This window comes from Xenopus tropicalis, chromosome 6, assembly GCF_000004195.4.
Source record: "Xenopus tropicalis strain Nigerian chromosome 6, UCB_Xtro_10.0, whole genome shotgun sequence".
NCBI classification, from domain to species: domain Eukaryota; kingdom Metazoa; phylum Chordata; class Amphibia; order Anura; family Pipidae; genus Xenopus; species Xenopus tropicalis.
The window spans coordinates 48,187,333-48,214,078 of NC_030682.2; the positions used below are offsets into that span (position 1 = coordinate 48,187,333).

The following is a 26,746-nucleotide window of genomic DNA, read 5'->3' on the forward strand; positions in this document are numbered from 1 at the left end:
ATTTGTACTGAATGATCCCAGGACCGGCAATTAGATTTTATTTTCAGCATTGTTCTGCTATATTGTTTAGCCCAGATATACTTTGTGTGCCAGAAAGAGCTTCTGGCTTTTTAAACAGTAAAACCATATGCAGTATTTGTAAGCTCATCTTCAGTTCACAGTGCCTTGTCAGAATTGGTATGACGGTAATCAGATTGATTAGTGCTGGTGGGTAAATGAGATTGGAGTTAGACTGCGAATGCTGCAAGTCAGCCTCAATATTGGCACAATTACACAGAGATGAATGATCAAATTTCTTGGATACTAAATTAATAAGAAGTGTTATTTTATGCATTTAAATAAAAGAATGTAAACCTGGATATTGTACTTTGTTTACATAGGTTTAAAAAAAAAAAAAAAAAAAAAAAAAAAAAAAAACCACACACATTAGAATGCTTTTTATGCCATCTTGATTAATCTAAAACCCGTGTCATAAAAATCAAAAGCCAAACATCACTTTCTGATCCCATGTGAAATACATGCAAGCAAGCGATAAACCCAAACACATAGCCAGGACCTTTTTGAAATAGATTTTTTACACTGTAGGCATATCAAATTCCATTTATAAGAGGTCACAAATTAAATAAGCTAAACCACAATGTGGGCAGCCATAATTCTAAAGCAGGACAGTCCAAAGAATAAAGTATACATTATGTAAAGCCCAACCTCCTTTCCCTACAGTTTAAGGTTATAATAGACCGTTTAAATAGCTGCATTTGCAATTTAGACTCAGTAAAGCAAAGTTAGCTATTGCAAATATTTGTTGAGAAATTTTAAAACTGCTTACTCAACAGTAAATTATATAATTGCACACACACACATTGGCTCATCGGTGCAGTCTTCACTACAACTTTTTGTATGCCCTTCACTGCAATGCAATTGTTTGGCCCTAGAGCCAAATGACTGCATTAGCATGATATTGCCCACCCTAGATGGGCATATCGGGGGAAAGATTTGCTTTGTTTGCCAACCTCGCCAAAAGAGCAAATCTTAACATGTATGGCCACCTTGGGGCTAATGCCCCACGGAGAGATTAGTTGCTTGCAAACTGCTATCACGGGTGACTAACCTCTCCAAAATGCCTTTCCACAGGAAAAAAAAGTGAATTGCTGGTGGAAAGGCATATGTGTATCTTTGTTTATCTGCGCTTCGCAAATTCGTGTAACTTCAGAAAACTGAAGCGATAAGTAGACCTTTCCACCAAAAGCAGAATGCTGCCACTTTGCAGACTGATTTGACAAAACTGGAAAACTAGGCAGCAAAATGGAAAATGAGGTTCAATATTGAAAATTTCAAAACTATGCACTTTGCTAGAAATAATATAAATGCAAGTTATACACTAAATGGTAGTGTTTTGGGGATATCCTTAAAGTGGACCTGTCACCCAGACATAAAAAGCTGTAGAATAAAAGCCCTTTTCAAATTAAACATGAAACCCAAAATATTTTTTTTATTACCACATCCATACCCATTATAAAAGCATTTTAAAATCCCAGCTGTCAATCATATAATGCCTGCCCCGCCTCTATGCCTTAGGCATAGAGGTGGGGCAGACAGTTACTTTCACTTTCAATTCAGAACTTCTTAGATGTCACTGCACTCCTGACATTCCCCCTCCCTCCTCACCATCTAACTGTGTAACCAGTGCATGGACATGGGTATCAGGTCCCCCCCCATACTGGCACAAAAACAAGATATTGGCAGGATGCAATGCCTGCTTTGATAAAAGTGTCCACAAAATGGCCCCTGCCTGCTTGCTGCAATTGTGAATTCAAAGGCTAAAGAAAATAAGATTAAAATAATTTATATAGTGTAAGTAAAGTTTATTTTGCTTGCCAAACACAATAGAAAACAATTTGAAATTATTTCTTAAGGTGACAGGTCCACTTTAATGGAGAAGGATCTGGGGTTTTTTGTAGATAAAGTTGTCTAATTCCAGGCAGTGTCATTCTGTGGCTACTAAAGCAAATAAAGTGCTGTCTTGTATAAAAAAAAGGGCATTGACTCAAGGGATGAGAGCATAATTGCCTCTTTTTAGGTCTCTGGTAAGGCCTACCCTAGAGTATGCAAAGCAGTTTTGGGCCCCAGTCATTAAAAAGGATATTAATGAACTGGAGAGAGTACAGAAACGTGTAACTAAACTGGTAAAGGGGATGGAAGATTTAAACAATAAGGTTAGACTGTAACGGTTGGGGTTGTTTTCTGTGGAAAAAAGGCGCTTACACAACTGATATCAGGCCTATAATTGGCCAGATGTCAATCGAGCAGGTTTTGATTTTTGGAACGGGGAAGAAGGAAGAGGATCGCTCACTCACGGGTGCCCCGGGCTGGTGCAGTTTTCTGATAACAAAAGCACTGGCCTGGGGGATCAGGCAAGTGATTACAATCACTAGGTGGTGCCTAATATTTTGGCACCCCCCAGTGATAGTACATTTTCTTCTCCTTTAAAATATATATTTTCTTCCTTAGCTTTATAAAAGCAGCAAAACACTACTGAAAGGTAAAACTTGAATATAATTTGCACATACTTAAATATATTTGGCTCTTTGGACGCCAGAGAGATCTTCTAAACAGCAGTGAATTTGAGAGCTTGGCATCTAAAGCCAGGGAGAAACATTAGCACACACAAAAAAATATCTTCATTGTATAATTACCATCCTAGTCAGGTTCAGAAGTTCATAGTTTATGGAACATGAGCCATTCATTTGCAAGCCCTCCACTCTGCGTTTTCAAAGCAAGAAATGGATTACATCAGATGAGATTTCCTTTATTTTGCTTCCTTGCCTAGGAACTAAAATGGGGGCTCGCACAGTAAATATGTCATAAGCATTTGCCATAAATCAGGCTCTGTACAGGAAATCACAAAAATTTGTTTACTAGTCATGTCAATTTATAATTATAGAATATGGTCCATACTGTTCTATACTGGAATGGTAACCACCGCAATGCAGAGCATACTTATACTTACATATTTACAACATATTTATTTCTGCTAAAAAACATTTAAACATGAAATACACCCAAAAGGATTGTTTTGCCGCCAAAGCAGAAATGCAATTAGCTCTGTATATTTACTAACACAAAAAGAGGTCTCCCTTCATAGCACATTTTACACCACTGGTACCAAGAGTGTATCGCATGAGCGAGAATTCTGAAGGAACTAAAGGCTTCAGATAATTTAAGTTTTAGAATGCTAAATTTAGCTTTGTTCTTTACTTCTTTCCCTCCGAGTACAGTTTTGTTTACAGTCTCCCAGGTGATGGATTCACAAGAGGCTACATAACAAATGGAATATTGAAAGTTGTAAAACAATGTTATTTAAAAGAGGATAAGAGTATTAAATCATTTTTTATTTATGACATAACTGTTAAATTAAGTTGGTTATTTTTTTTTGTTGCTGAGAACTGGTGGATTTTTTTCTTGCTCCTCAAACTTTTTTTAAATTGATCCTTATCGTCTAATGTCTACCTAACTGGGTTAGTCATTAAATGCTGTAGTATCCAAGTGGAGTGAGACACATGAAAATGACCTTACTCTACAACTTTTGCTGAGCAATTAAATGTAGTAGGAAGGAATCCCAACAGGAGTCTGTTTGCATCCTATAGGCCATTTAAAGCAACAGCCACACAGCTGCATCTTATAATATTACCAACTTAACCATAGCACTGAGGTTGGAAAACTAAGGGCAATGAGGAGATTAGTCGCCCAATATAAATCTTTACCGCGGGGCAACTAATCTCCTCCAAATACCTTTCAAACAGTGATAATGTAAATAGCTGGTGAGAAAACATATGTCTCCCTTCGGCTTTCTGAAGTCACGCCAAAGTTGCTCTGTGAGGAAACTTCTGGCAACTTTTCCTATTGGTGTTTTACATTATTGCTGATGGGAAGGCATTTGGAGATTAGCCGCCCGCAGTAGAGGCAATTTATTGTGGACAACTAAACTGTCATAGCCCCGCACTGTTACACTGACCAGTTTAATAAATTACTTTATCCTCACTTGTGTTGTTGGGAAGGCAACAGTGTTAAACTGTTAGACCTCCATACCTGTCAGATATACAAAGGCTGCACACTTAATCCATTTAGGCTTAGAGAAAAAACAAAGGAGATCAATCCTATTGCGCATACATTTTCTAACCGTCATTAACCAAGCCCTTGCAAATTGCCTGCAAAACCACATATCACTTATTATACGCCTATGTACATAAGTGTATAATAAGATTGCTCTAAGTGAAATGATAACAGTCATAAGGTGATATTTACAAGAAGAGTAGTGGAATCAAAATAAATACAAAAAAAAAAAAATCTGGCCTCTTGGGTCACTAGCAGGCCTACGTTCATTACTCACACTAATTGTGTATTTCCTCTATAAAAATATTAAATGTTAAATAGATAAATATAAATGAAGTTCCAAGTATAACAACTGTACAAGATTTAAACAGATGCAAATTACAACTATATCACTGTTCCTATAGCTGTTCTAAGCTAAACAAAGTGGTGTATGTTTCACACAAGTAGTATTTCTAAAGTTGTCAATGATAGCATGACTTATGATATGTGGTTGTCTAGACATGTAACCATTCTAACAGAAGGATTAGAAATTTACAGTGTGTACGTAAATTAACCGTGGTTGCTGGTGTGTGTGTGTGTGGAAGTAGTAGAACTATCCCTCACTGCAGTAGGAAAGTTTGTGTATGAAATATTTGGGTAATTAGGTTTCTATCGTCTGTTAATGATAGATGGTGGCAGCGAAATAGTTGTATTTGAGGCGGTGGTTTGTTTGGGGGTGCTTGATGTTAGTCTAACCTGTGTGAAAGTCCCGTCCTGGTGTCAGGCGCGTCTGAGTGGCGTTTCCCTGACAGTAAGGAAGGCAGAGTATGGCACACCCAGGCAGGGCAGGGAAGGCAGAGTATGGCACACACAGGAAGCATAGGGCAGACAGAGTATGGCACACACAGGCAGTGTAGGGAAGGCAGAGTATGGCAGGTTTTTGCTGTACTACCACCATGAATATGGCTATGGTCATGCGATAACATGAGTGTGGTTTCAAGCGAGTGTGGTTTTAAAAAGGGGATTGGTCAAAACTAGCTTTCCTTATCAGCCCTCCACCATGGAGGCCGGAAAAATTCCGGCCCTCGGTGCCACAGAAGTTGGACAGCACTGATCTATAGTAACCAATAGGAGCAGTCACTGGTCGTCAAATATTCAGACCCTTTATTAACGTTAAACTCAAAACTACCTCATGGATGTTGCTCCCAGTGACCTCAAAGCAGGTGCTTATTTTTGAATTTCTGGCTTGGTGGCAAGTTGGTTGCATAAAAACCCACTGTACGGTCTTCTTTAGGCCGCCAGTCCACATAGGGGCTACCATATAGCCAATCATAGCTTGTATTTCTCACCCCCAGAATATTTTTCATACTTGTGTGAGGAAGGATGTACTTGAATTTGTAGACTGTTCAGGAGTGATTTTGGTCTATTTTTCCAGGTAGCTTTGCTATGGGTTGTTCAGGTTGCTGGGATGACGTTTGTTCACTGTGATTTTAGAACACTGCTAAAGATCCTTAAGCTGGATTGAGATCAGGGCTTTGACCGAGTCATGGGAGGACATTCACCTCTGTTACATTGGCTTTGCTTTTGCCATCATTGTCCTGTTGGAAGATTAACTTTTGCCCAAACTTCAGCTTTTAGTGTCCTGAAAGAGGTCCCCTTGCAGAATTTCTGCAAGTAAATGTCATATAATGGTCCAGTCAAAGCTAGGACCTCTATTTATCGGAGAATACTGAGTAACTTAAAGCAAATCTGCCTGGAAGTATGGGGAGGAAAAGAAAAAAAAAATCCTTAACAGTGCGTATACAGTACAGAAAAAGCGGTTAGTGCAACAAAACTTGGCTCTAAAAATTGTTAAATTATGAGGTTCTACTTCTAAAAATGTTTGTTTTGGTGCTTTAAAATAAAAATCACAAAACAGAAATTTGGTGTAATTTGTTATTCAGTAAAAAAAAAAATAAAAAAAAAAATTTATTGGTCAAGGGTTGGAACACTTATGCAAGACACTCACATTTATGTCTCTCTGCAACTGATGATCAGGCTATGATTCATATTCAGTAATAAGAGAAACCTGGGACAAATAATGATATAACTGCTGAGGTTGTGGGAATTCCCACTAGTAAAAGGTGATTAGTCATCTACCTTGCAGCTCCCTGAAGCCTACACTAACATATTAGTGAACAGAACACTACAGTGCATTGGAAATAATTAAAATCTGTTGCTGTTGAAATGTGAAAGTCAGATCCTTCCGTTGTTTACAGCACATACCTATTAGTCGTCAGTGATTTCTTCTGGCTGCAAACAGCCCAAGTGTATTAATCACCATAGCAAAAATGGCTTGTGTAGCATAGCCTAAAGCAAATATTTAAAAATGATGTTGAATCCATGAATGCTGTAATCTCTAGGTTTTTTTCATATTTACATTTTTCAAATAGTGGCTAATCAAACTAACTTACTATAAAATAAGGCTCACTGTACAGAAAAATAACTACCGTATATACTCGAGTATAAGCAGAGTTTTTCAGCACGAAAAATGTGCTTAAATACTCATGCTCGGCTTATACTAGAGTATATAGGCTGTGCTGGCATTCGCGCACGCCGCACCCCCCCCCCCATGTGTACTCGAGCAGTCGCATGTGTGCGAGCAGGCGCACATGCAAGCGGCCGGGTACAAGCGCAGGGGGGGTGCGGCGTGCACCGAATAGTTTCACCATCAGCCCCCTAGTGTCATCTGCCCTGACCTCAGTCCCCTACTCCGGCTCACTACCTACTGCTCCCTCCTCACAATGCACACAACAAATACACACCTGTGTTCTGCTCAGGGGGAACAAGGAGTAGATAGGCAAAAGAGTTATGTGCCCAGCACTCCCCTACTGTTGTGCCATAAATCCTTGCCTCTTCTGCCTACCCCTAGGGGAACATGCGTGCGCACATGCGAACGGCCGCTTTCCCATATTCATTAGTGATTTGCTGGCACAGCTGCACAGCTCCCCCACTGAAAGCCAGATTGATCTATTACAGTGCATTTAAGAATGAGCATGTATCAAGTTGACTGTATATAATGAAATGGAAACCTGCCATAAGCATACTTACATTGTATTTGTAAGGTGAGCATCATGGTCTTTATTTTATGCGTTTGTGATCACAAATCTAGTTATAGATTATAGAAGAAATATAACTTAACTTATTTTTTGTTCTGCAATATCAAGCCATGGCTCTGTTTGTCTGAGGCTGCATTGGTCTAAGTAGAGCCATCTTTTCTTGTCTGGGAACTTTTCTTTTTGTATACCCAAGTACACACTAACAAGCATGGTAGCTGACTGTCAATGCACACAGGGGGAGAAATTCAGGGCATACTAAAACTCAGGGCAGAGGGCAGCAGATCACACACCAGTGGAGAAAACGCCTCCTAGCCTAAAGCTGGCCATACACGTGGCGATCTGACGATGTTTCGTACGACCATCGGTCGCACGAAACATCGTAAGATCCGCCACACACCATTCAGGGCTGAATCGGCAGGTAAGGAGGTAGAAACAATAGGATTTCTACCTCCTTCTGCCGATTCAGCTCTGAAGGGAGAATTTTGGTCAGGCGCCTTCTATGGCGCCCAATCAAAATTTTCAAACTGGTCCGATCGGCAAGTCGTCCGATATCAGCAGCTTCCTGCGATATCGGTCGACTCGCCGACATGCCATACACGCACCGATTATCGTACGAAACGAGGTTTCGTACGATAATATCGGTGCGTGTATGGCCACCTTTAGCCATCATAGCTGGTACAAATTGTACATAATCAAATTACCTTGCCTTGAGGCAAACAAACAGCTCAATCACAGGGAATCAGTAGCCAATGTAATTAATATTGTTATATTATATATATGAGTTAATTTGCACGTGCGTGCTGAATGCCAGCGCAATTCCATGTATAACAATCCAGGAACTCATAGCCACAGTAGCTGCTGCATTTCCCACCCTAGGCTTATACTCGAGTCAATAAGTTTTTACAGTTTTCTTAGGTAAAATTAGGTACCTCGGCTTATATTTGAATATATATGGTATGTTTTGTTTTTTTTTTATAAATAGTAATTAAATAAAAATACATTGAACTTGTCCTATATATAAAGTGCACTTTATTCTTAAGATGGCATTGAGAGAGAGAATATACTCTAAGGGCCACCATTTTGGGGGGGGGGGGGGAATAACAGAAAGAAATTCTGTCAGGGGCCCAGACAGACACAGAATTCTATGGAGCAGGTGGTTTCTGGGCCAGATCAGTTGTGCTGTGGTAATAACAGGTGTGGTCTACATAGAGAACTTTTTTTTTTTTTTTTTTTAAACGGACACCAAAATAGTTAGTTAAATACTTATTTGGCACATCCCCCGAGTGGCGCTGATTATTAGCCCACTGCCTGCAAGGGACCCCAGGGATCTGCCCTGCAATTTCTGACGCAGGCCCTGCCTACTATTTTCCATTGAAAAAGCAGTTACTGCTTCTACTCAATCTTGATGTAAATTACTTAAAATAGTATTTGCCTGTCACTGTAAACACTGGGAATAATTTAATCTAGAAAATGACAGCACAGAAAATGTGCATACCCACTAGCCTTATAAATAAAAGCATAGTTTACGGTGTGCTAAGAGCATATTGTATCCATGGGAGATGTTACATCTATAATACCAGGTTATAAGAGGCTCATGCCTCATACCTACATATTTTGTATGTACAGGTATATAGATTTAATGATATTTATGACTGGGGTCATAAGTGGGTTGGACTTTAAAGGAACAGTAACACCAAAAAACGAAAGTTTATAAATGTAACTAAAATATAATGTGCTGCTGCCCTGCACTGGTAAAAGTTGTGTGTTTTACTTCAGAAAGTCTACTATAATTTATATAAATAAGCTGCTATGTAGCCATGGAGGCAGCCATTCAAAGGAGAAAAGGCACAGGCACATAGCAGATAACAGATAAAACACTATTGTACTCTACAGAACTTATCTGTTATCTGCTATGTAACCTGTGCCTTTTCTCCTTTTTTCCAGCTTGAATGGCTGCCCCCAGGGCTACACAGCAGCTTATTATATAAATTATAGTAGTGTTACTGTAGCAAACACACCAGTTTTACCAGTGCAGGGCAACAGTGCATTATATTTTTATTACTTTAAAGCGGTTTCATTTTTTGTTGTTACTGTTCCTTTAACATTCAGCCAATATGGAATGTGGAGTGAGAGTTTGCCTTTGGTGCTTTAAGTCTTTGACAAAATTATGTAGAAATGAAAATGCACAGTTAAGGTGGCCATACATGGGCCGATTGTAGCTGCCGATATCGGTCCCTTGGACCGATATCAGCAACTTACCGGCCCATGTAGGGGCAACAACGACTGGCCTGCAATTGGGCAGATATTGATCGGGCACCACATCGGCTCGTTAATGCAGTCCCAAACCGACTGCGCCCATTACAGTCGTTATAATTTGATCGTTTGGCCTCAGGGCCAAACAACCAAATTAGCCTAAGTTTCCCCAATATCACCCACCTGTAGGTGGGGATATCGGGAGAAGATCCAATTGCTTGGTGACCTCGCCAGGTGAGCAGATCTTTACCTTTAGTTGCACAGTTAGTTCTTTTTTGTCTACCTGTCTTCAGACAGGCCATCAATGCAGAAAGCCCCTGAAGATGCACATAATCTAATTTCACTGCATCTGTTTAAAGCTTAAAAATATATATAACGTAGAAAAAAAAAAATGCTTTACAATATCCACCTTCTTTCTTTAGCTCTAGTTCCAATGTATTTGCTCTTTAATTTTTGTTTCTTTTTTAAATATTGTTAGGGGGTTTGCAGCATCAAAAGGTTATTTCACTCTGATTAAAATGTAATGTCTGTACTTCAAACATTAGTCCTTCAGTCTGCCACAAATCATAGATAGCGGTATGTTTCTAGTACAGCCCAATAAAAAGATCTGACAACACATCATACAAAAAAACATGAGAAAAATAATTAAACTCAAAAACAAATTCATAATAGAAATTGTTTTTTTCTCCAAGCCCTGCTTTATTCAGACACAGTAAAATATTTTTCAGAACAAAAACCATCCATAGCATCCGATCACGTACACACTAAAAAAAATTATGCATACATAGACGTGTTTGAGGCTCCAATGGTCAGACGCAGGATTTGTTTCTCCATTGCCTGTTAATCCCCACATACAGAAGTATTTAAGTGCAAAAGGTGGCTCAGCAATCAGGCAGCAAACCAGAGTTCAAATGTCACTAAACAAGTAATATTATCCAAAAACAGTCAGTAGTAGTACAGTGTACCATAACCCCAAAACACAGCTAATGATCCCTATTAACTTTTTATAACCTACTTATTTTAGTACAAATATTATATCACATAAATCACGCCTCATCATAACTCAACATACACTGTTTTTACAGTGATAAACATAACTAAAAATAAAATGAAAATGATACATGTATTGGAGCTCCCAATAGATTGTCTCTGTTCCAAGTTACAAATGAGTGGTGGGTGTGTCCAATTGGTATTTTCCCATTAGCAAAGGAGGAAATGGATGACCAATCACAGCTCTCCTGATCAGGCCCTCCTACCAGCTCCTATGATCAGCCTGGGAAAGCTGCCAGCTACAAATGGAAGAGCTGGCTGTTACTAGCAAGGTGAATAAAATAGCACAGACATGTTATTGAATGTCCAGGCATAGCTGAATATGTCATAGATTAATGTTTTTAGTGGCAGAAATTATGTCACTTAAATATTGTCACCACCTATACATTTCCTATAAGTGATGGTTTAAAACTTAGCACCAACATCATCATTATTTGTTTATATAGCAACTTTGTACAAAATTACAGATTCTGCATTTCTAGTTCTACTTAAGGCACTGCTGTTTCTGATTTTTGAAACAATGACGCAAAAGCCAGCCGATTATTATACCTGTGAAAAAACACTAACAGCATTGTAGAAAAGTGTCTTGTACAGAGAAGTGGTGACTTTTGCTACACTGTCTCAGAAGTGCATATAGGAAAGATAACATTTAACATAACTAAAACCACTGCTAATTTTTTATAAATGTATATTGGAAAGTTGCTTTAAATTACATTTCATTAGGCAATATTTTATTTTTGGGTTGGTATCCCTTTTAATCAAGTAGGTTGGACATTCCTGAGGTAGACTACACAAAGACATGACAAATCTGGGCAACTTTTTTCCCATGCAGAATATTTGTATAACTTCTATAATTTCCTGCTGACCTGCACTAATTTGGCTCCTTTATCTGATCTCTAGTGATATATTATTTCTTATCTCTAAAGACATAATATTTGCAAACATCCTCGTAAACTACATCCTTTATAAAACCCCCATACACTATAATATATGTGTAAACCAAGCTGATAGACTGTGTGTGTGTGTAATATATATAAATTTCAATCCAAATAGTGTCAGCACACACACACACGCCTTCCCATTTATGTGATACAACATGGATAGGATGTGAATTGAATAGCTAAAAACAAAAATGATTACCAGTATGCATACGTACTGTGCCATGTCAGTAGACAGCAATGCCTGGGCTGTGAGAATAAAAAAAAAAAAAAAAAAACGAGAGGTGGACGAGGAATATTTCACTGACTGAGTTTCCACATTCATCCTATGCTCCACCTGTCTGAACATAGGCAAAAGAACAGACAGTAAAAAGTAAGCTTTCATCTACAGACATCCTAGCAGGAGTGGGAGGGGACTTCTCTCTACTCCACCAATTTTTCTAGCAACACCCAAAATGTGGTTTTTAACTTCCGTGTTAGTCATTTCCATTCAAATGCACTAGCTGTTCACATAAGCATACAAATTACCAGTACCAAGGACCCCACCCCCATACTACTTGGTGTACTTTTTTTTACCAGCATTGGTATAAACCACCACGTTTAGTCCACTGACATTGAAATGAATAAGCCATCTGCATATGTATGAGAGGCAATTCTAGCGCTCTGTTCAGGAGACAATAGAATGCATTTTTTAACATAACCAAGGCATAGGCAATCTGCCACATGTTGCTTCAAACACAGCGCAACACTTATATATATGCCTGGTTAATGTTAAAGCTTATATGATATGGTACAATGCAGACACACACACACACAGAGGATGTCGCATTCAAGTGGTGAAAGCGCAAGATAACTAGTTCTTTAGGAAAATGCTGTTCTAACTGCACACCACCAGTAAAAGCTTATTGATGACTGCTTACTAACAGTTACTAAACCAAAGGAAAAAGTTTACCAACTTTACAAACATAACTTGGGTTTACAGCTCCAGAATCATTTCTACTATGCAAAGTTAAACTAATGTGCATTTCTACAATTTTCTGCTAGTCCATCCTTTAAAAATGATAAGCGCAGTATCTCTCAAGCAAGCTCTTGGAATTTCAACAAGCCCTTCATTCAGAGCCAAGGCCTTTGGGCACTGCCACCTTCCCTACCACTGGGTATATTCCCTTCAGAGTAAACACGCCACACTACCCCTTAAAAAGTTTAGCTTGTACCCAGTATGACATCTTGCTCCTTTCCATTGCATGTTTACCTGAGGCAATATAGTTTTTTCACCCTACTATCCTATTCCAGTGTAATAAACTCTGTGGTACAGAGTTTATCACCACCAGTTTCCCCACCACATTATATACCTGCCATATGTAATAGTGTAACCACACATTTGCTTCCTACAGATTTTAGGAGTGTTTGGGGAAAAATACATAAAGTCGTCTCTTAACCCAAAGCCAATATTCCCAAATCCTAACGCACTATTTACAACAACCTCAGAGAGAGCAGCCTAATATCCCCCAGGCAACATCCAGCCAGTGAAAGAGAACAATGAGAGGGCCTTAATGAGTGCTGTGGAACAAAGACTAACACGCTAGTAGAGACGCTTGTAACTAAGTGGCAGCGAGTGAGGGACTGGCAGCAGCGGGGTCACGTGGCACAGGGAGGCTTGGGGCTTCCCACACTGCCCGGGAGTTGGGCAATTCCACAGGCTTCATACAGGAAGCGTCAGGGGTTCTCTATAGCACATGTCTGGCCAAGAGATACCGCTTGGACCGTAGGCTGCCTTCCTCTCTACTTGCAGTTGCGTGTATTATTATGTCAGTATTGGGATGGGGAATGGACTCTTTATACGTGTCCCTACGGAACAATAAAGGCAAAAGATAACCGCAACAGCTGAGTCTTTTGTCTGCTCAGCCCGGCAGTATGATAGTATCTGGTGTAGCAGCTCTACAGCCGATTCAGGAGCACAATTCCCAGCAACAGCTGGCAAGGCTACAGGTTACACATCAATCTCCATACCGTGGTGAGCAGAGGTCTCATTTGTTCCCCACTCCGGTCTTCATCCATGGCCCTCAGTGTAGAGTACAGAGCTAGCCGGCTCCGGATTTAGCAGCGGCTGAGCGCAGACAGGTCGCTATAATGGGGGTGGCAGCACCGGGTCACGTGCCAGGGGAATCCTTTCTATCCCCAAAGATTGCACCATCAGGTTACTAGTACTCTCAGCCCCTGCTTGGGCTCTTTATCGGAAAGAAAAGCTGTGTCGTTGGCTTTCTCCGCCCCCCATCCTCCCTCCATTAACTCGCTCTACCCCTCCGTTGCTAACCCACTCTTTCTGTCTATATGGCCTGCGTAGCTCTTCCTCTGGCTGGGCCCGCCCCTTTCTTTCTCGCTGGGTGTCTGTGTCTCTTGGTGGCGGCTTCACCCTTCCCCCTCGCCGAGAAGGGGAATTTCATGGGTAAATTGTGTGACAGAAAAAGATGGTACTTATTGGAGTATGGTTAATAAACACAGTAGAGTTTATTCTGTTCACACGAAAACTGACAGTGTCAATCACAGATCTGCGTGCTACGCTCCAAAAATCGCCAGTTTGCGGCTTGTGTTGGCACAGACTTTTGCTAATTGCGCAAAAAGTTGCTTTTGCTTCTGATTTTGCTGTGGGAAGGAGGTGGTATGTCAGGCATGTTAGTGGCATCATTTTTAGCTGGTATCTGACTGACAGAACAACCCAGGTACGGGAAACAGGTGTCTGATGCTGCTGCTGTCAGGGAGTGTGAAATATTGCAGCTCCGGCTCTGACGCGCACAGCGATTTATTCATAGTGATATGTGTTTTACTGTGGGGAAGGCCTTACTCTAGGGGGTGCAGGGCCAGTGAGAGAATGCACTAAACCAGCGGTTCTCAACCTATGGGTCGGGACCCCTTTGGGGGTCCAACGACCCTGTCACAGGGGTTGCCTTAGAATCATCGGGAAACACATATTTCCAATGGTCTTAGGAATAATTTTATGGTTGGGGGTCACCACAACATGAGGGACTGTATTAATGGGTCGCGGCATTAGGAAGGTTGAGAACAACTGCACTAAACAATGGAGAGAAAATTGTAATTAGAATACAGAGTCAGAGATGTAGAAACAAGCTGAGAGATATATAGGTGAATGCAGAGGAAGATTTAAGCAGTTGGTTGAATTGCCAGGTGCTGAGAAGCTGCAAGACATGAAACCCCAGAAGTGATTTGCTCTGAGTCTGGGGTTGCTCTTTTAGTCTTACTAGTGTGTGTTAGTGATGTGCAGGTCAGGAGAACCTAAACCCATAAAACCTTAAAGGAACAGTAACACCAAAAAATGAAAGTGTATAAAAGTAATAAGAATAAAATATGCTGCTGCCCTGCACTGGTATAACTGGTGTGTTTGCCTCAGAAATTTATATAAACAAAGCTGCTGTTTAGCCATGGGGGCAGCCATTGAAAGGAGAAAAGGCACAGGCACATAGGAGATAACAGATAAACACTATTGTATTCTAGAGAGGTCATCTGTTATCTGCTATGTAACCTGTGCCTTTTCTCCTTTTTTCCAACTTTAATGGTTGCCCCCATGGCTACACAGCAGCTTATTTATACAAACTATAGTAGTATTACTGTAGCAAACACACAACTTTTACCAGTGCAGGGCAACAGTACATTATATTTTAATTACTTTAAAAAACTTTCATTTTTTGGTGTTACTGTTCCTTTAACTCCCCACATAAGCCCAATTTGTCATTGTAGGACTTAACCCACGCCTTTCCTCTTTCTACGCTACTTCTGTCAACACCTTAGGTTCCAGAACAGGAAAACTTCGGGAGCAGACAAAAAGCATACTTCAAGACCAAAAATGAGGAATAGAGAGCACTCTGGTAATCCAAAAACAGGCCATGCCAAAAGTTAAAAAGAATAATTCTTTCTATACCTTTGACCTGAAAAAAATCTAAATTCCCCATAGTACAGAACAAAAAATGACTGGATGCATTTGTCTCTTTTCTTATTCCAATGTCAGAAACGTGTTCTTAAATACACACAAGGTCCAAGGTATAGAGAGAATTTGTGCATCTCGGATGGGTGGTGATTTAACATATAAGATATTAAAACAAGAAGTTTTTTGGCTATTCACCCTTCATACTAGATTACCAAGAGGAATGGATTCTGATTTTGACATTTCTTGTTACTGTTATTAGATTTTTATTTTTCCATATTGATATCAACATGTTGATGTATCCAAGCTTCTACATATTCAAGTAATAGATTAATCAGCTTGTTGCATTGTCATATCTGGTCTGGGAGCCAAATAAAAAAGCTGAATAATAAAAGATTTCAAATAAAAGGTGCCACATTATAAGGGAGTAGTTCTACAATACCTGGGGCTGCTGTGGCCAACATACATTTTACTCTGTCCACAAAGCTTTCTCAAGGTCATCTGAGTATACTGGGCAATCAAATGTATAGGTATAGGAGTGATTTACATTTGTATTTATATATAGGTTCAACATACCATATATGGGTGCAAAATACATATATTGACCTGTTATATCCTGCATACTTTCTAGATGTATACCTGCCAACTGTTTTTGAAATTGGCAAATATAAGTAAAGCTGTGTTTCTTCCACTGACCCTAAAGGTGACCATAGACAGGACGATTGTAGCTGCTGATATCGGTCCCTTAGACCGATTCAGCCCGTGTAGGGGCAGCAACAAGGGGCATGCCCAACTGATATCTGGCCTGAAATTGGCCAGATATCGATCGGCAAGGTTAAAAGATTTAGTCGGATCCGACTGCACCCATTGCCACCAAGGGCCAAACGATCAAATTAGCCTACATTTGCCCGATATCACCCAACCATAGGTGGGGATATGGGGAGAAGATCCACTCGCTTGGCGACCTCGCCAAGCGAGCAGATCTTAATGTGTATGGCCACCTTTATTCTGCATGCCGTATAAGTAATGACTCACTTTTCAATTTAGTGAACCACCAATGCAGAAGTTTGCAAAATCAGCTAAAGGTCAAACAAACAAAATAATTAAGGTAATTATTTTCTATTTAAAAATAAACAATACAGCATGAACTTTAATGTAAAAAGGTTGTAACATTGTGGGTGGCACCACCTTTGTTGGTACATTAGAAAAAAAGTTATTACAGTTAGAGACAGTGCCTCCCCCTTCGTAACAAAATAAGACATCTACTCTCTAGAACAATCCTATTAATGTTTGGCTGAACTTTGCTGCCAGTCATAGGGAGCAAATGCATGTTTGCCTGTGTGGTTAGGACCCTATAAATAGAAGTGTTACCAGGTCATTTTGACATACACCTGGGGTCACTAGGTGGAAAGTTTACTGTCATGGGACAAAGGCCAGCCATATCCTTACCACCTACCCCAGGGGGCAGTTTTCTCCGCTGCTCCTTGGCTTGTGGGTCTAAATGATGAGCAATTTAGGGGTCAGATGGCGGATATTTATGTGCTTTGCTCATCCTTCCCCTAACCATACAAATGCAGTCAGCACAGTATTCATAGGGGTATGAATATTCTGCAGAACATAAAGAAAGACATTTTGCCATGTCGATGAGAACATCTCACACCCACAACTTGCAGTCATACTACTGCCCATAGTTATCACGTCACAGTGCAGACAAGTCTTGGAAGTAATCTGGTGAATATTATCCTCTCCAATATCTCCCACATGTAAACGGCCACTGATGGATGAAACAGGGCTGCTACAAGTTGAGGAGTGGCAGAAGTGTAGTAATCCAGTCATCTCAGCAAATTCAAGAGGCAGGAGTACAAGGCAAAAACATGCAAAGTCAGGACAAGATCAGAAAACAGAAATCAGGGATAAGAATAGCCTCAGCATCAGCACACAGGTAATGATCACTTCACAAAGCTAGAAGGCCAGGGCATGCTTTGTTCCACGGGGCACATGCACAAAGCATCAGTCCAGATGCAAGTCCACATCTCCATGTTCCATGCAACAAAGTTGATACATGCCTGCAACGAAACCTGCACATCTGAAAACCAAATATTTCTGAGCCCCTGCTGAAAACACCAAAGTCTGCACCAGCACAAAACATCTCTGGAGCGTGCCCAACAATAGTCCATGCAGATTATCAAACTGTGTGCACACAAAGGCTCATATACATGTGGTAGGTTTTTGGGCTTTTAACCTTTGTGAAATTTCTGGCATTATTTCACAAAATGCCACAATGGACTGATTTATTAATCCTCGGCTTGCTCCAGTTTTTTTCCAAGGTGGGTTTCTTAAAATAAATAAAAAGCTTGGCACCTAAAACCTGCCAAGCTTTTTATTAAAAAAAAAAACAATTGGCAGCAAGCTAAGGTAATCAGATACAGAAACCACACATGAATTTAGGAACTTACACATGGTTTCAATAGCCAGTTGCTTGAGCATAAATAAATCAGCCCCTAAGGGTGGATCTAGAAAATTAAATATAAATGAATGTAAATTTTGGAATGATTTGGCAATAATTCTGGTGCTAGGATTAAGTAAACCATGCAAAACATTTTACAAAGCATGGATTCAGTGGGCAACTGGATATATGTGCACCAAAATATCTGCAATGACAGGAGAAATTGCCAGGTATGGCAATATTTCTGGTGCAAGCAGTAATCGCATGCTATCACATTTTAGTAGAAGCCTAAGGGGCACATTTACTAATCCACGAATCCGAATCCCAAATGGGAAAAAATAAGATTGGAAACAAAAATTTTGCGACTTTTTCGTTGCTGTCGCGTTTTTTTCGTATTTTGCGAGATTGTTTTGTCGCCATCACGACTTTATCGTATTTTGCGCAACATTTTCGCCGCCGCCGCAATTTTTTCGTATTGAGCAATTGTAAACGGCGGAAAAACCAATCCGATTTTTTTTGCGACGGCGACGAAAAAGTCACGGAAAATATATGATAAAGTTGTAACGGCGACGAAAAAATCGCGAAAAAGTCACGACGGCGTCAAAAAAGTCGCAAAAATACCGATCATTACGAAAAAACGCGTTCGGATGCTTTCGGTCCGTTCGTGGATTAGTAAATCTGCCCCTAAGTGTGGGTCCTGTAAAGCAAAATGAAACATGAAGCTTTGCTTCCCTGGCGAAGAGGGTCTCATCGATGTATGATTGCCTCAGTGGTTCATCATTGCCAAGGAGGGCAATAAAATACTATAGATATTCACTTTAGATAATTAACATTTGTCCTTTTCTGTTGACAAGCACATATCGGTTTTTAAAACATACTCTCCTGTTCAGTAAATACTGTAAAAGGAACTGTGGCCCAGCTTGAGAAAAAGTCTTATCTTTCAGCATGTCAGTCTTTCAAACACAAGACCAGGGCTGGAACTAGGGGTAGGCAGATGAGCCTACATGCCTAGGGCACACCAGTGTGGTGCGCCCTAGGCATGGTACATCTACCTGCCTTTTTCTAGTTTGTTCTGTTTGAATTTCCAGGTCTGGGTGCACAGAGAAAAATAGGCTACAATCACCCCAAAACTGTGCTGAAAGCTAGTGCATATTTACCTCAAAAGCTTTAAAGCTGTTATTGCTGCAAAAGGTAGTTCTACACAATATTAAAGGGATTGAATACTCATGCAAAGATCATATTTTAGGGACTGAATACTTATGCAAAGAGCATATTTTAGGGACTGAATAGTTATGCAAAGAACTGGGTAAGGGGTTTAATAAATTTACAAACCATTGTAATGCTGCAAGTACTGTGTGCACACTCTGAGAAAAGGTACATAATGTGTAGCCATGTAGCCAATTGGGGGTGTTACTTTCTGTTATAGGATTGCTGAACCTATTGTATGTATGCTGTTGATAAATTAAAGGAGACATATCCTATAAAAAATAACAATGTACCAATGAATTATACTCCTCTAGATATAGAAGGATTGTGCTTTAAAAAGTTGTGTTTCTGACTGATTTATTGAGAAATTCATCCAAAACCCCACTAGCCCCGCCCATCTGTTCCACTTCCTGCTGGCTGAATTCTCTGGATGAGCTGGGGAGCCGGCGGCCCTCCGTACCCTGCACTGTAGGATAGGAACCAATCAGCAGCTAGGCTGACCTGATAGGGAACTGAAGCCTGCTGTGCTTGTGTGAGTGCAGGGCTGTGATTGGCTCACCCCCTCCTACTGTGCTTCTGGCAGGGACCGTTAGGACACGCCCACTCTCCATTTCACACTGGACAGAGAAGTGATAGGATCTATAGGGAGCTCCAACAAAGGGGCCATTGTTACAGATAGGGTTAATGTTTAGCCCAAAGGGAAACCAGCACCGGATATTATTCATAATTGCCTACAAAATAAGCATTTTTCCCCATTTATCCAATATGTCTCCTTTAATCCTCGCTGTGAAACTTGCAAGTATTTAGTATACTTCAGTATGTTTTGTTGATTCTAAAATATGGAGCCTGAGACATTAGTGGTCATTAGCTATTAAGTCAGTTATGCTGGAATGAATGTAAAAACCATGTGTGTAAAAAAATTTCAAACTACTTATGAAATTGCACTTCAATTACTGCACTTGCGGTTGTAAATTTTCCTTATTGTTTTCAAAGACATATTTAGTAAAGGGGTCTGGGGAAATAAATTTTTAAAAAGGGATAAGGTAACCATATACAAGTACATGAGGGAGCTAAAAATAGAAATTAAATATAGAACAATTAAAATTAGTTTGCTAGGCGAATCCACTTAATGGTCACTGTCATTACAATAAATATGTACCCAAATTATAGCAAAGATCCATAATTTTTTTAAATCTAAGGTTTTATTTTAAATTTTATCTGCTCTTTGTATAGCTTTTGAGATATAAGTGGTTAATGAGCGTGCTTCCCTAAACCAATATTTTCTCCTGCTGCAAACTATTCAGCCATGCTCTGTCAGTAGTACTTTGCAGATTGCTGACTCAGCCCATTGTAACAGGTGAATAGCTGTCAGTATATCACAGCATAAGTATGTTGTTTCAAGCAAGGAATTCACAAAGAAATCATTAAATATCTAATACCTAATTATAAGAATAAGTTATAGATTATTAATGAGATAATTATGAAATGTTTTAAGATTTAGCATGTTTTTGCTGGGTGGTGGTGTTCTAATGGTCATGCTCCAGAAGCACAGTAGGATGTGTCTAACCAATCACAGTTCTGCCTTCAAACAGGGAAAGATATAGTGCAAATCCATGTCATGTGCAGGCAAAATTATAGCAGCATGAAATCTTTTAAAGGCGCTTTTCTTTCTATTGGCTGCTTTGCTACCCCTGTTCTTAATCATGGCTGTAAATGGTACAAAATATTCTTTAACTGAAGTGGAATTTTTCTATATATATATAGCTCTTATTACTCAGTCACTTTTCAACGGTGAAGTTACAGTTCTAAACACGGTTAATTAACTTTTTGCAAGAACATGTATAATACAGCAAATTCCACTGACACAAAACATATCATTAACCAGATTTAACAGACAGCATGTACAAATACTAATCCTTGGCCTACATTAGGCTATATCTCTAAACCCGTGAACATATCTTAAAGGAAAGATCTATAAACTTCATTCACCCAAGACACCATAAATCATACTCTACAATGAAATTAGAGTAGCTCTTTAACCTTCTTTAATACAGGCAATTTTACAGCATGTACCAGTGCTACATGACTGCATTATTCTCATGCCATACTGATGGTACATGGTGTACTGTAGATTAAACTGCTTTGCTTTAGCTGGCACTAATGCCAGTGTCATCTGTAGACAGTATGGGAATAGTGAAACCGAAGACTATAAGTTTGTTCCTTAGCGGAACCTGCAGTTTCCATTACTGACCATTGTTTTACATACTAATGATCTGTTATCTCATTAGGGGTAAATGCTTGCACTTTAGCGGCTTATTTTTTATTCCGGTTTAACAATACTCAAACTATTAATGAATGAAGTGCACTGGGATGCAGATAGTTTACACTTAAAATGAGGCCCTGAGTTTTATTCTCCCTGGTAAGCAACACAAAAGGAAAGGATAGTCAGATCTGTAGCAACCTTGCAAAGGCTATTGTGTTTTAATAAAGTACTACCCCGGTGTTGTAATTAAGAGTTGCTGGGACCAAAATAACTTTGGTGCCACCAAAATAAAATTACTTATTTTTCCTGGATCCTTGCACTCCCAGCAGTCACATGGTCTGTTTGCTACTTCCTACCATTTCTCCCTTACAGTCATCCTCAACCTCAAGGTGATCCTTAAGGCCCCCCAAAATGTAAAGCTGAGTTTGCAAAAGCACAAGTACAGCTATGCAATATAACCACCTGCAGCCACTAGGAGTTGGTCAAATGAGAAACGGGACCACACAAATGTGAAATGGCTTATTATGGTACTATGGAAATGGCCCTATAAAATGAAACTCAGTTTGTGTCAGGAAAATAAATAAAGACAATGAATATTGCTAACAAAGCCTCAATATCTGCATCACTATTTTAATACAGCAGTACAGCTCTAATTAAAACATACTTTTCTGCTGCAGCAGCACTATTTTGCTGGACTTTTGAAAAGCCTGCTAAAACTAAAAAGAATTATCTTGTAGTTATGTCTAAAAACTAACTAGTGCTCTTCAAGAATGTGAAGAAGAGTCAGTGATTGGCTTGGAACTATATTTGCAGACCAGTGATGTACTCTATATAGTTGCTCTTCACCCTCTATTAAAGGGAACCTGTCAGATTTTAATGGTTTACTTTTTATTCTAAATTACACTGTTTACATAGCAAATAATTTACTGTACCATTTAAAATTTCATTCTTGAACCAACATATGTATTTTGTATTCTTAGTTGTAATATTGGTGTGTAGGCAGCCATCTCAGTGCATTGTGCCTGATTCTGAGCTTTCAGACGGAACCAACGCTACACATTAGAACCAGTGGCATATTTATAATAAGGCACCAAGACCAGTGCCTAAGGCGGCACCTAAATAGATTAGAACTGCTTTCAGATAACCTGTTTCTCCTACTGTGGGGTGCTTATCTGTAACAGATAAGATTAATTCCCAGATTCATACATGCAGGTATAAGCAACTGTGTTTTAGGCCCTAATGCTGCCCCTTGTGAAGCATGGAGCTACTAGTAGCAGCTACATGTCACAGCTAGTAAAATAGACAATGCTGATCATTTATTGATAATTGTCTCTATGTATGTTTTAGCAGAGGCCATTCTCAGTATTGTCTATTGCAGGGTATTTGCTGGGGTGAAGGGTGAAGACACACAGAGCTACTAGTAGCAGCTCCTTTTCCATGGCTACTAAATGCCAGAAAATACCCTGTCATAGACAATACTGAGAATTGCCTCTGCTAATACACACGTAGAGACAATTATCAGTAAACAATCAGCATTGTCAGCATTTAGTAGCCTTGACACGTAGTTGCTACTAGTAGCTCTGCGTGTCTTCACCCATAGGGTGAAGACACACAGAGCTACTAGTAGCAGCTACTTTTTTAAGGCTACTAAACTCCAGAAAATACCCTGCCATAGACAATACTTGCTGAATTGCCTCTGCTAAAACACACAGAGAGACAATTATCAGTTAATGATCAGCATTGTCTTTTTTAGTAGCCACGACAAGTAGCTGCTACTAGTAGCTCTGTGTGTCTTCACCCTTAGAGCAGGGTACACGGGGAGATTAGTCGCCCAGCGACAAATCTTCGTTGTTGTGGCCACAGCAATGCATATGCCATCCCACCGGCAATTTACATTGGTGGGATGGCATTGCGGGGAGATTAGTCGCCTGCATTAACAAAGATTTGTCGCTGGGCCACTAATCTCCCAGTGTACCCCTGCCCCTAGTAGCCTTAGTAGCTCCATGTGTCTACTGGCTAACTGATAAGCAAATGAAAATATAGCCTTTATTAATAAAAAACAGTCACTATTTAATCAATTGAAGATAAAATAAGCACCACTGGGAACATGATCTAAAGCACGGGGTGTCATCAAATAAAAATAGTATTATTCCAAATATATCTGTTTTAACCTACATTAAAAAAACTCACGAAATGTAAAATAATCTTTAAAAATTCTGCAATATACTTTACATTTTATGGACCATCCTATGGTTCATTAACAACATATATGAAATTTGCAGTGACAAAATGCCCAGTGTGTTCAGGGGCACTGCTGCCATGAGGCGAGTTTAGAAACTCAAGTTATACCACTTCTGGTAACTTTAAGAGCCATAATTTACTATGGTGCTCTCTTAAAAAGGAAGCACGGGGGATTTAGAGGGGCCTGCATCGGCTAAGCCACCTCAGTTTTTTTCCCCTCAGTTGCTTAGCATTTTTAAGGAAAACCTTAAATTGGAAAAACTCAATCTTCCCAGAAAAAAAACACTTGATCGCAATAAAAACACATCCAATCCACATTCCAATCATTTTTATAAAAATGCACCTCCCATTAACTTCTATGGAATCTCACCAAAAAAAATCCCTTTAATCTCAGCCCTTGATTTCTCACCTCCAAACAGCATTTCAGCAAATAATACTTTCATATATAATTACAGTGAATAGAAATGAAACACGCCTAGTGCTAGCCTTACAAATACGTCTCCTGGAGCGACACCTAGGAATATTTTGTGAGGACTGTTCAGTCCTTATCTGTAACAGATTATATTAATCTCAATGTAGGTATTTTACAAGCTAACTGATAAGCAAGTAAAAATGTAACCTTTATTAATTATTGATTTAAAACAGCCACTTTAGAATCAATTAAAGATAAAATAAACACTGCTGGGACCAAGGGCCAAAGCCCTTGCTCAGATAGAGTCATTACAAATATATCTGCTTTATCCTACATAAAATTAACTAAATACATCTAAAATAATCTAAAATACAACAATGCCGCAACATACTCTACATTCTATGGACCACATTGTTAATTAACAACATCTATTATTTTAATAACATTTTAATGAAAGTTAAAAAGGCCACACTGTCTCCAGAAGACTGGCTTGTAATTATGGTAACAAATGCACACTCATGCTGACAAGTACAAGCAAATTCTTTCCTGCCTATAAACCCTATAACCCTATGCTCTAACTCTTTAGTGCGCCTAAAATACCTCTATTAAGTATGTAAAGTATGACTTTTTCAAATAGTTATCTATTTAAAAAGTATCAATCAGTCCTATGTGCATCTGCATTGGGCTGCATAACTGGTCCCATACCTGTATTTGACAACTGCTAATCATGTTCTAGAAATTCAGCCGAAAGCTGGCCATGCACTGAAAGATCTGCTCTTTGCCGACCAAGCGAGCAGATCTTTTCCCAAAATGCCTTGAGGTGGGTGATATCCAACTGATCTGATCATTCAGTCTTCAGGGGAAACAGTCGGATCACATTGAGGGCATCGGGATGAATCAATGCACCAATGCGTCTTTATCCCAACAGGATTTTTAAGCCTGCCCGATCAATATCTGGCCTATTTTTGGCTGGATATCGGGTCAGGTAGGCCCACCTGAGGGCCCCATACATGGGCCAATAAACTGCTTGCTAAGCGGCTTTTATCATCATCATCATATTATCATGTACCTTAACTTGGGAACTCATAAAAGATACAAGAACTGTATAGGCTTAATACAAATCAAAGCAGTCAGTGCTGGCTGTATTTTGAGTTGCAAATTGAGGTGAGCATATATGTGTTTTCTCTGTTAAGACCAAAAGAGACTATTTTCAGTCCTGAGGTCCTTAAAACAGCCTCTAGTAGTTTAGTAGGTCTGTTTCATGAAAAAGGGCACCTTTGTACATGGTGTAGGAATAATATAAAAATATAAAAATAGCCTAAAGATATACACTTTGTCAAGAATTAAGATTTTTATGCTCTAGCTATTTATTCATGTAAAATTAATATACTGTAGTTGCTTACATTTAGTGGTGTAACTAGATGTTACTGGGCCCCATAGCAAATTCAATATAGGGGCCAAAAACATTCATCTATTCTACGAAGATACATTTAAATTGGTCATTAATCAAGGACCCCTGCACTCTCAGGCTCCCCTACAACTGCAGGGTCTGTTTCCTCTGTAGTTACACCCCTGCTTATGCCTAACAGCCTACCTTTTTGTGGAAATTTACACCAAGCATTTAAGAATTGCCTGGCTGATTTCTGATACCGATTTAAAGGGATTTTTATGGTGTACTTTTTATTTCTAAATAACACCATTTACATAGCAAGTAATTTATTCTAGCATTTAAAATGCATTCTTGAACTAACAAATTTAGTTTTTTAGCTGTAATATTGGCGTTTAGCCATCTCAGTGCATCGTACCTGAATCTGAACTTTTAGAAAGAGTCAGCACTACACATTAGAACTGCTTTCAGATAACCTATTGTTTCTCCTACTTCCATGTAACTGGAGGAGTCCCAAACCAGACTTGGATTTGTTACTATTGATTGGTATTCTGATATATACTGGGTGCTGCTATCTTGCTGTTTTCCCATTGTTCTGCTGATTGGCTTTTGGGGAGGGAAAGGGAGGGGGTGATATCACTCCAACTCAGCTCAGCAGTAAAGTGTGACTGAAGTTTATCTGAGCACAGGTCACATAACTGTAGCACCTTGGGAAATATGGCTAGCTCCTTAATGTTTTGTACCTTTAAGAATGTTGGGTAATGTAGTCCTCATGCTTTCCACTGCAGTACAGAGAAACTAGTGATGGATTGCAGCCTGTCAGCCATCTTGATAGGAGAAATCTGCAGGGTGCCTGCTAAATTGTGAGTTGCTTTTAACCCCTCTGCCAGTTAAGAGACATTGCCAGTTATATAACCAGCTATTATCCTGCCAGCCATTGGAAGGGAGACATGGGTGGGTAAGTGTTCTGGCTCCCAACACCTTTTCTCTCGCTAACTCCATCCAAGGGAGCTACAGCAGCTTGTGGTCGTAGCTTTTCCCTTGTAGTTGTGTCCTCCATTGTTCTAATCTATTTCACCTTAAGTAGTTGTTGAGTGGGTAGAGTGGTAATTTGCCAGTTAGCGGCACAAAGTGTCTTAATCAGCTGCATTCTGATTGGATCTTTCTTGTGTCTTTTCCAATCTGAGTGCAGCTCATAGGCTAAGCTGCCATGTGCGTCGGTAAAAAAAATCTGCTTGCGAAGTCCAGACAACGGCACAAAAGAAGCTTTAGGTTCCCCATTGGTTGATGTCTTTATGTCATGTGTGCCTCAGTGTGATTGGCTCAGGGCCTGTACCTTGATTTACGGGGGGGGGGGAGGATATGCTGAACCCTACCCTACCCAAACTACAAGCATACCAAAGAGGGAACACAAAAACCCAGCACC

At 39.7% G+C, this 26,746-nt stretch overlaps 1 protein-coding gene across 10 annotated transcripts in view; it reads right to left on the reverse strand.

The window, feature by feature from the left end:
- slc4a7 (solute carrier family 4, sodium bicarbonate cotransporter, member 7) overlaps window positions 1–13,761 on the reverse strand; it is an 85,658-nt gene extending 71,897 nt beyond the window's left edge. For 5 of the 10 annotated variants that reach the window (XM_012965550.3, XM_031903917.1, XM_031903919.1 and 2 more), the window contains exon 1: window positions 13,439–13,758. In XM_012965550.3, the coding sequence (XP_012821004.1) occupies window positions 13,439–13,486 (48 nt within the window). In that variant the 5' untranslated portion in view covers window positions 13,487–13,758. Of the gene's footprint in view, window positions 1–13,438 lie in introns of all 10 variants that reach the window. The other 5 variants (XM_031903913.1, XM_031903916.1, XM_031903914.1 and 2 more) reach the window with 2 other exon arrangements.
- Between the last annotated feature and the right edge of the window lie 12,985 nt (window positions 13,762–26,746).